Source organism: Symphodus melops, assembly GCF_947650265.1.
Source record: "Symphodus melops genome assembly, chromosome: 14".
In the NCBI taxonomy this organism is placed as follows: domain Eukaryota; kingdom Metazoa; phylum Chordata; class Actinopteri; order Labriformes; family Labridae; genus Symphodus; species Symphodus melops.
This window is the reverse complement of record NC_136704.1, coordinates 20,523,625-20,535,131: the sequence shown is the minus strand read 5'-3', so window position 1 is coordinate 20,535,131 and position 11,507 is coordinate 20,523,625. Positions and strand designations below refer to the sequence as shown.

Here is an 11,507-nt window from a genome sequence, read left to right as displayed (position 1 = left end):
AACATCAAAGACTGATGTAAACATGTACATAGATAACCACATATGGATTACTTTTTCAGAGATAATTGCAGTGTGGAGTACATGACAGAGGACATAATGTAAGCTCATTTGAGTGGAGGTGTCGTTTCTGTGCATATGTCTGGCTCAGCATCATCCTCTGTGTGGTGAATCACGAACACCTTTGAAAAGGCCTCCTACAGCACCGTGATAATCTTAGCTGCACGCTGCAGCATACATCCACTCGTGGAGGAAGAAGACACAAACCATCCTTTCACATATCCACTCATATGGATTTCAGGACTTTATTGAGTAATAAAAAATATACACTGAGGAAAATATTGTTTTCCTTTTTTCCTCTCATAGTTTTCTTCAGTCTTAAAATCTGATTTAATACTTTCCGATGAACAACCCATGACCCAAAGCCACAAAAAAAAAAAAAAGGACAAACGAAAAAAAAAAAGAAGAAGAGGTCTTTTCAGTTCAACAGTAAACGTTGAAAACCTGGAACAGTTTAAAAGCGTCTGTTTCGTCATTTTGTTCACTGAAAATTTGAAAAACGGTTTTCAAACTGATTTGGTGGGAACAAAGGCGATATCACAGACTAGGTCTTCACATCCGACTCTGCCTCTCCATAAAGTTCTGCCAGTTTCTGGAACTCAGGCCCCCAGTCGTCCAGGTAGTTATAATCCTGCTCTGATTGTGTACCAGGAGAGTCTACAGGGCTGATGGTCCCTGTGGGTGAGCCCTGGCCCTCGTAGGCGTAGGTCTGGAGGGAGTCATAGGGCGGCACGCTGTTGTCCATGTCGGCCTCCACCAGTCTCTGCTTGATGAACTCGTGCACGTCCACCTCGTCGAGCTCCACAGTCGGGCTCTTACGGCTTCGGGAGGGACCGCAGTGGTGCCTCGCCTCCGGGCGAACGTCCCGCCGGAACTTGAGCTCCTCTGCTGCAGCCGGATTTCGAAGGGCGATGATGTCGAAGGCCTCGGTGTCCTCCTCGCCTCCGCCCTCGTCATCGTATGTGACGACGTTCTCTCGGATGTCCTCTTCGGAGATGATGAGAGGCTCTTTTTTGCTCCTTCTCAGAGTGATGAAGAGAACGACGATGGCTGGAAGACAGAAGCAGAAAATTGTTTTGCATCAATGCTACAACTAAAATAATAATGAGAATTGCCAAGGATAATAACCCTCAAAAAGGAAGGGAAAAAACCTAATGTGACAATAAAGAAGCAAGTTAAATCCTTGGAAATGACTTTGTATGATAAACTGACACATTTAATAGTTAGAAAATAAAGTCAGACAGAGAGAAAATTGCTTTTCTCAACAATTAAATTGACAAACCCCTTAGCAGAACAACATCATATAATAGAACAGCTGAATGTGGTTACAATCTTCCACCATGTTTTTATGCTAATACCAATCCCTGAGTGTGCTTGTGTCGTTTGTTAATTCATTGCTCATGACAGACAAACATGCTGTGGTTCGTAAACAGCCAACCAAACGAACACGAGCCGATTTTATGTGCATATTTATCCAATTTTCCATCAGGACACTGAAACCGGCCAAGCGGTGAGGAGTTGTAAATCAATAATACAACCGCATTAGCATTGTCTGTGATGAGACTTTGAATGCAAGCTGTTGAGATGATGACAATGTACACATTATCATAATCTGTGGAGCAAATTCAACCTCACATCCAGCCAAAATGGAATACGTCGCAAAAAACATAAAGAGAACATGTGTCAGCAAATGGGAGTATGTCTCATGAGATCAGCCCCTTATTTTAGGTAAGGCCTGTAAAATGAGGTATAAAAAAAAATGGCTGTTTGAGCAACATTAAAGAAAATATGGCAATATGTTGGAAAAATGTCTCTGTAGATAAGTACCTTATAATGTGAATTATCCTGTCTAACTGTTAATGAAGTCACGAAGCCAAGTTATATTTGATGGTCTGCTACTGCTTTGAACATGTTCCCACAGCTAATGAGAGTTCTACTTCTATGGGTTAATGATGACCTCTCTGCAGGATGTTAACACCAACATCTATTTTGTAGAATGGCGTTAGCTGAGGAAGTACATTTTACAGAAGTGCTGTTTCCTCGGAGTTCATTATGCGACATTAGCAGAGACGAGATTGATAGATCAGATAGATAGTGTTTCTGCAGAGGATGTTAGCAGGGGAAGGATTTCGAAGAACAGGAAGGGGAACCAAACTCATGAAAACCACCCTTTTAGATGGACAGTAAAGATTTTTGGTCGAACTTGCACACTGTATTTATTGAAACAGCAGCACACCACGAGGTAAGATCAGCTTCATTAAGTTGATTTAAAGTTGACCACTCAGTGGATAGACAGGGAGGGGGTGCACATGTTTTTTTTTTTAAGTCGGTCTCTCAATAAGTGTAAACCAGAATTTACCCTCAGGAAATAATAAACAAAATAAAAAAAGAATAAAAATAAAAAAGTGGTGGTTTTGGATTATAAGGAGGGAGAGGTTTCAGCTTGCATAACTTTCATGATTCAATGATGCAGTAGATTTGCTCATGTATTATGTTCATTCAGGCGACACATTTTTGTGGTAGCTGAGTAATGCTGTCGACGGACTATGAAGTAATTTTGAGAGGCAAATTGAAGCCTCAGACAAAAAGTGTATGGTCACTAAACTTGAGATGTGGAGTCAAACACTGGACCCTTTTAATTCTTCAATTCACCTGTGCAGGTGAGAATAATCCTATTCTAAAAAGCAGTAAAGATAAGTGGGCCAAAACTAAACATGCAGGGTTACACGGTCAACCTTAACAACAAGTGAAATCCTTATTTCACGGGGATGACCATGAAGGTAATTACTTGCAAAGGAGTGCACAGGAAGAACAAAATGGACATTACAGAATTGGTGGTCACACTTATTTAAATGAGATGTGAAGTAAAACACAGTATTGTATGCAAAAATGTTGAACCCGTCTACATTTTTCGCTGACTACACTATGCACAAGAAACCAAAAAAGGTTTTATCTGTAGAAGCCTGTCGAGGCAAACTAGAATCTCACCGGTCTAGGGCGAAAACTAGAGTGAACACGGATGAACATGAACGTGAACATGGAGGGAGCGTCCTGTAGACCATGTGAAGATGCTCGCTCGTGAACGTACGAGTGATGGCAAGAGCTAGCAACAAGTTGCTGATGCAGTTAGCCTAGTGGACTGCAGTGTCAATAGAAACATGGTATTTTTAGAAGTTACAAATAGCCCCATTAAGTTAACTACCCCGCTACATATACACAAACACACACAAGTAAAAGCCCTGTTTATGCGAAAACTTTAGAATTCAACCAAATAAAGTATTTTATTACTGGCTAAAAATGTGCTTACATCTACATATGAACCCAGACATGAACATATTTATCCATCTGCATATTTTTCATTGTTCAGTGTAGTTCCATGAAATGAAATGTCACTGCACCCTGCATATGATTAATCTCTGAAACAAATTCACTCCACTCGACTCCACCTAGTGCAGAGGCACCCCGAGTGGGGTGCCAAAGGGTGAAAAATGCAATTTGTGTGGGACAGTGCTTATCGCCAAACTTGTTTAAAGCAAACCAATTACACAATGTAAGGATGTGAGAGTGTGCAGGTGAGCTGGGTCAATCACGGTAAGCAGCAGTAAGAATTTGTCGTTTTTCTTCCCCCATGCATATTTTCGAGCTGCTTCATTTTTAGCCTCTTCCTGCTCCCACAATCTTTTAAAGACCTCAAAGTAGTTTTGAGGTAAACAGCCAGAATATAATAAAAACCCAGGCACCCAGTTAATGCACGGTCATTATTCAGCAGCATTTCATAAACCAGACTTCACTTTCCAGAGTTCATGATCTACTTGTATTTGTAGTATCTTCCTATCCACTATGCACACCGTATTGTAATGCACTCTCTCCATTAATGCTCCCTCAATGGTGCATTCAGGTCATTTCATAAGCCTAGCCAAGGCCAGTTGAGCTCTAACTGTTGCTCAGAGTACTACTTGCTGCATCAGGGAGCATTAGTCCACATCACAACTATCTGTTTACTGCAGCAGAAGCTGTTGCAGAAGTCTCATTTATGCTGCATTTACCCCGGTTGGCAGGAATTCTGGAGGACCATATTATAATATAAAATAATATGTTTAATCTAAAGAACATGCTGTTACTGGTCAATTGGGTAAATGGCTATAGCAACAGCAAAAACCCTGTACTGAATGAAAGAAAAAAACTTTAATACAAAAGTAAAAACTCTGCAAAGTTACAACTACAATGTTTAAAATCAGCTACTCGTCGAGATGTGCTGTATTGTGCTTTTGAAACACATTTATCATAGCTCTTATTTACCATGGACAATACATTTAATGCCATTGCCAACTTAATGTTTTTTTTTTTATATTTTACGTTTTGATTAAACATTTTACTCCAGTTACCTTTTTGATTAAACTTTAAATATAGGTTGTGCTGATTTTAGGGTTAGGGTGCGTTTGTAGAGAATGCTTCTCAATCACCAAATAAACAAATGTTGATCCAGTGGTTGGATTCAGTCTACATGCAGCATTATATGCATGATATGACTGTATCTTTAATAATATCCCTCTTTGTTAGTTCATTACCATTTCATTTGAAATGTAATTATCGTACAATCGAAACAATGATCTTATATGAATATTTCATGTTCTTTAAGTCATGTCTAAAGGGCATTATTAACTAAACCAGCTCAAAGGAACACCCTTACTATAGGTTCAATTAAAATGACTCATTAGCGGGCAAAGAGATATAACATGGACATTAATCTGGCCGACGTTTAACTATCTGACACTAACAAATCGCATATGCAAGAACTGAAAGGGTAAGCCAATTCTATTTATGGGTATGAAAATGATGCGCTGGCTTTGCCACTGCCATGGATCAGCTAGATCACATTCCAATAGAAATAGTGTCTGGATAGCACCCATGTGTTAATATTAATTCGCACAGCATGAATACATTCCTAATTAAATCAGATCCATTCCAAGACTTCAGCCAGCTCAAACAATCTGTAAATGCTAAAAGTAGAAGCACAAGCGATCATGTCTTCCATCAAAAAAACAAGATTTAAAAACAGGTGGTGCGTCTCTATACCATTGCTTTCATTGACCTGGAATGCATCCTATATAAAGTCTAAGTTATTTACATATTTGGATCTGATTTCAATAATAGCAGGAAACATTTAATGATGCCTTTTATCATAAAATGGTAAGAGTGCAAAGGGCTGTTTATGGATCCAGATAGAGATCATATGTTACTACCAGTTGTAAACAGGCCCAATGAGTATGACAACTTCATGCTTTGCCTTACCAGAGACGCTTATTCAATTGGGGATGTTGTAGCATCGACAATAGACCCAGGACAACCAATTTGATTCTTTTAATTGGAGAAGACGTTTGAGAATGAATAAGAAATGTTGCAGGCAAGTGAAATGAATGATCCTGTAATTTTAACTGACTGACCCACTGAGAAAATTGTGAATCTCTCGATGTAACAGGTCAGCAAACCTCAGTCCCTTAGGTGAGCAATGTGTGAGACTCATGGCTTGTAACAGGAAAGTGTGAACCCAAAATGCACGACGGGTTCATCATGAAAGAAAAAAAAGAAAAAGAAAAAGAAAAAGTTGTGATAAGCCCTCGGTCTTATTCCTGTTTTTTTTTCCCCCTCTCTCTCTGTCCCAACTAGCCTTGTGCTGACAATTACAAATTCAGCGTGTGTCTCTCACTCAAGTGTCTGCTCCAAACAGTGGTGATGGCCTTTTGTTCGCCACAGCCAGAGGGTTAGAGGAGGAAGAGAGCTAGTATGAATATGCATGACCTTCACGGGCTAATGTCCACAGACCATCACTGAACAGAGGGGGGGTGTGAAGCTTTGTTATTAGGCTGTTTAGTCTAATCATGTCTTCCTGCAGTTTTGTTTACAGAGGTAGAAATTGGTCCATGTCATCTCATCCCATCCCAATTTGAATCAAGCTAACAGTAAATGTTCGCTTTACTAAATTTAATCAGTGTTCATAGAAAATGTAGACATTATCTATAATCACTGATTAAATTTAGTCATGTGCTGTTATCACATAGACTGGTGTCGATATTCATAAGGCACTCACACTCATTCAAAGTTAGCTTGTTTCCTGGGTGCAGCAATGAGCTGCTAACATGGACGTAGCACGGCTCATTTTCTCTGTGTTTCAGATGGAGTTTGGTATTCATGGCGCAGAACACATCCGTCACACACGGAATCAACGCGAGTGCTATCTGTGCTGGCTGTCACCACGTTCCTCCATGCTTGTCCTCTGCTCCTCCATTCGCAACATGCCATGTCAAACACATGCCAGGCAGGGGGGCGTTTCGGGGAAGGAAGGTTCAGTTGCAGAGTGAGAGAGCGCATTTGAATGCAAATTCAAATCATGAACAAATGTGATTTCGGTGTAATCTGATTTTCTGATTCAAGCTGCCTTTCCAAACACAAACCCTCACTGCTCTCAGCAATGGCAACATGAAAGAGGTGCTAAAATAAATGATACAAGTTCAAGCAAGGTAATTATGACTGCCGATCTGTGCTGTCTTTGTTTTCGGACATTTAATTGGTTCTTTGAAATCATCCCACGTCTCCCTCTCTTATAGGAAACATCACTGAAGTTAGGCTAGGAAGTTAGCAGGAACCAGAGCTGATGAAGCTAGTTAGCTGGTTATGGACTGATAAACAGGTGAGGGTTGACAAGGTTAAGTTGAGAGTGAAAACAACTTACAGACTAATTAAAATGTTTGTGATATAAATTGGCAATGTGGGCTAAAGCTTCATGTGCTGCTTACCTCCAGCTAAGATTAACCACAGCTTGTAGGCCGCTGCTACGTAGTGGTGTACATTGCTGCGTCCATAACAGGAACATGTCTCTGCTTGACCAAATCGTTAAAGTCAGATGTTTACTCAAGCTAGATGTTTTTTTGGTGAACATTATTTGTAATGTTTGAACATTGTTTGTGCTTTGTTTTAAAAAAGAAGCTCTGTAGCTGTAATAATCAATGTTGTTTTACTGATGTAATATTATATTGGGTATTGTTTGCTATGGAGGTCTTAAGCACCTGCTATAAACCATCTAGCCCCCCATAGCTTGCTGACTTACAACTACCGAGTGCTGCTGCTGGCTCTCAGACTCATTTTTCCCTCCTGAGCCACTTGCAGGTTTGTTCTCAGTTGTGCACACCTCCTCTCTGAATCACACTGACCCTGCAAACTCCATTCGCCTCTTCTATGCTCTCTTTGTCCTCACCAACTCCTTTTCTACCCTCATTCTGAATTCTACCTGTGTCTGCACATGTCTATGCATCCCCCTCTCTCCTTTCCCTGCTCTTGTCAAACCCTTTCCACCTTTCCCTGACTTTTACGGTTCATCTCCTCGGTCCATGCCCTGAGGATATTTGGTCCCCGGGCAGCAGCAACCCCCCTGTAAGTCTCAACAGTTGCTGTCCCAACTTACCCAGCAGGATGACGATGCACAGCAGGATGGCAATGAGTGCCCCAGTGCTGAGTCCTGCTGAGGTGAGGAACGCCTCCCCCTGGCATTTCCGAATCCTGCCGTGGCGCTGGCATGGGCACACCCGCAGGGTCAAGGTGCTGGTGCCGCTCAGCGATGGCTCCCCACCGTCCCACACCACGATGGGCAGCTCGTATAGCTCCTGGGTCAGATGGTTGAAACGCCGCCGCCTGGCAATGATGCTCGCTGTGCTGTCTGTAAAGAAAAATTAAGAAATGAAGGAACATTAAAGGCATCGGCTAAAAGACTAATTGATGGTTTCCTCTTTCTTCTCAATTGTGTGTGTCTCTGAGTCTTTTAGTGAAGCCTGCAATTATTTTTTTAATAATGACAGATGTTTAATTAAAGGCAAGAAATGTCAGTTCAAAGAAACATGCCCATAATATTTGCCATTGTGAATTAGATTTTTGTCTCTGACTATCTGAAATGGATATATATATCTACGGAAAATTTCCCTGTGTTTCAAGGCTGATTAATTTCAATGTTTTCCATGTGTTTTAGTATTTTAATGCACTGCAAAAGCACAATTCAGTGTAGTCTTTGCAGAAACGCCGCTAATGGAAGTGATCAGGTAGATAAAATTAAATGGGAAAAAAAAGATGCTGCATTTGCAGGGAGCTAAAGCATACGGGAGAGGGATTCAATAAAGAAGAGGAAGCAAATAGAAACACAGGTGCAACGCTTCATTGTGTACTTTGTATTGTTTGAGCTATTCCTTCGATAGACTCCAACGAGGGTGCGTGACACAATCTCAGTGATGAACACCAAACGTCTGTGCTGCACAAGTTCAGTCGACACTAAAACTCTGAAAAGAAGGATGAAAAGGTGTTCTACACTCCTCCTTACATCCTTTATATTGATTTGTTTGTCATAAAGATGAGGAAGAGGATATCTACAGTACATCATGCACAGCGGGCTAAATGCCAATACCCTCTATATTTCTGCAGCCAACTGCAGCAGCCAAGTTTATTTTTGACATCTTTGGATCGTGAAATTTGAGAGCGAGATTATATAAAAGATGGAGAAATTGATGTAAATAATTTTTTATGCTGTATGTTTAAATACATTTATTTATACGCTAAAAAAGAAATCCTGAGAAGCAATAAGAACTCCTTTATGGACAAAGACGAGGTCAGCAACCCTGACAGAGCTTCCATTGACTCTGTTTGGCTTTATGGTCTAGTTATCCACAGAATCGAAACTGAGTCACAATGCTACATTGACTTTCACCCTTAACTTCTTTTTTTGTCTATACTGCTTTAGCAACAACAGCACCGAATGAGTTCCAGCCAAGTGCTAGGAAGTTTCTCGGAGTTTAATCCAAGGAATCAAGCAAGGCCATCGAGAAAATGAGAACAGCTGACAGTAGATTAAGTGCGTCTGTACCTTAAAATCAAAATGTCTCATACTTGTTTGGGTTTGGATTGTGAGGGGATATTGTTTTTCAAAGCATGAAAAAAAAAAACCGTGTTGGATGTTTTGATGAAAGAGAATATGAGGTGATTTTTTTTACTTAACTTTAATGTGATATGGGTGATAGTCAAGACTATTCAAACCAAGACCACATCATGACCATGTCTGGAACGTGTCAAGATTGAGACTTGAACATGTCTAGAGGTAATCAAGACCACACAGCGAAGCTCCGGATAAGGATAACTAACTGGCTTTCATAATAAAATACTTAAATTTGGCCTAAAATACATTAAATGTAACAACCAAAACCAACTTTGAGATGTATCTGTTTTTTTTTTTTTTAATAGATCGAAGAATCTTGTTTTCAGATCAGCACTCGTCTGCTACAGTCTCTGAACTAAAGAATCCTGCTCTTGAAAAAGGACAGGAGGTGTCAGGAAAGTGTTGAGACAGAGGAGGAGGGAAGAGCTAAGGGATGAAGGAGGTGTCGCTGAAGAGAACATTTGTTCTGATCAGAATCTGCACTGATAGTCGGAACATATACTGTAAGTGTTTAAGATTTCTCTTTATGATAACTGAGTCACATTTTTGCATTTTATAAAAATCGTTGTCTGAAATAAAAAGGATGTTGATTTGAATTTGAAAATCCAAAAGGATTTTTGTAACCATCCAGGAACAATTTGGAGTACAACAAGACAGCGGGGCATTAATAAAAGCTTTACACTAACATTTGTTGAGGTTGGATTGCTAGCTGCCAAGTCTAGATTGTAATCCAAACGAGCACATCATTCCCAGGCTTTAAATCCACCATTGTATCTACACAAACATTGCTACTGGGCAGTTGATTCCTTTTGCAACATTACAGGCTAAATTTTCTTTTTAAAATTTGTCAGGGTTGTTTAGCACTTTGTTGCAAAGGCGAGCATGCTAAGAAGCTTAGACCCACTCAAAGGCCATCACACAGCCAAGCTTGGCTAAACTGATGCCTTACCATTCAGTGTCTTCCACGCAATGCTGACTTGTGCATGCATGCTGTGTGAGAGAGAGGGGTTATGGAGTACAAAGTATAAGACAGAGATTTTTTTCTTTTTTTTCTCCCTGAGTTGTAAAACACTGGCTGTCTGTTTCCAGGAGTCTAAATGTGAAGATTTTCTGCATTTATCTGTCATGTTAGAATTTTGGTTTTGGCAAAAGAACCAACCCAAAGAGGTGTCTTTGAGTGGATGAGCTGTATCATTGATTTTATTTTATTAACCTTTTTGCTCAAAGGTCTTTTGTTAATCACAGCATCTCATGAGATCGTCTTAAAGCTGTTGAGTGGTTTGCAAACTTCTTCACTGGTAGACTCTTTAGTAAGAAGGTGTTACCTGTGAAGTACTACAAACGGATGTACCTCAAGGTTCAGTTCTGGTCCAACTTCTATTTATAATCAATATTAATTGCCTTGGACAAAATCTACTTTTTATTTTAATGCTGGTTACACAGATTCGTCCTGCTGTGCATCCAAGCCTGCATACAGATTTCCAAATCCTGCATGCATTGCAATTAGCACAAGAGGAACTATGTTGGCTGTGTCTTGTTTTTCCGATGCAGACACAACTAAACCTTGATACCTTCAAAAACAGCAAGAAGAGCATTGTCAGAGAAAAACATACAGGCATGATATGAGTTGGTATCTTCTTTTAAATACTTTTTTAAATGTAAAAAAAATAAGTATTGAGTTCACCTTTTCACCTGTCCTTGATATTAAGAATGTGTTGTTCATGAATGCTGGTGTAACCCTGTTACCCTAATGGTTTTTAAACCCAAAAGTGAAAAGTCTTGAATTCAAACTTTCAGTATGCAACATTTTCAGATGATGATTTAATTTGGATTTTTTCCAATTAAGGAGTTTGCATGTGTTTAAACTGTGGATTGCTGCTATTCTTGGCCACATCTCCACTGAAAAAGAAAACGAGTTATCTAATCTTAAAGGGACTACCCTGCTAAATAAAATTACTACTTCATATATCATGAAATAAATAGCTAAAAAAATGATCATGAATATAAATATAACAATTCTAGACAGAATCTTGTCTCTCAAACTCGATGAGCTACGGGATAGGGACTCAATTATAGTTTAAGATCCAACAGCTACAGTACATGTTCAAACATCTCTGTTCATTCAAAAAACATAGCTAGGTTTATCTGGTATATGTATGACTAACCAGTGCCTCACATGACCATTTACCACTAACTCACAGATGACACATTCCATGCTCATATATATTCACAAGATATTTTAAGTACAAAAAGAAAATGCTGAATCGTGCATAAGACAACCTCCTCCTTTCCTCCCAGTGAAAAAAATACCTCCGCTATGCTGTACTATCGAGCTGCTGCTCTGAGACCTTGCCTCCCACTCCAATCTCAGCTCCATCTATGAATAATTACAATGATCGACAGTTGGAATGACAACACGTACTTCAAGCTTTATTAAGTCAGACTCGCAGTATCACCGTATCAGCAAGCAGATGGGTGG

The 11,507-nt window shown here is 39.8% G+C and overlaps 1 protein-coding gene across 2 annotated transcripts in view; it reads right to left on the bottom strand.

Moving 5' to 3' along the window:
• Positions 1–277: 277 nt before the first annotated feature.
• Positions 278–11,507, bottom strand: part of LOC306835354 (cadherin-18) — a 182,545-nt gene continuing 171,315 nt past the window's right edge. For both annotated transcript variants that reach the window (XM_079361835.1, XM_079361834.1), the window contains exons 11-12: positions 7,517–7,768; positions 278–1,107 (exon numbers count right to left, since the gene is read on the bottom strand). In XM_079361835.1, the coding sequence (XP_079217961.1) occupies positions 602–1,107; positions 7,517–7,768 (758 nt within the window). In that variant the 3' untranslated portion in view covers positions 278–601. The remainder of the gene's footprint in view (positions 1,108–7,516; positions 7,769–11,507) is intronic.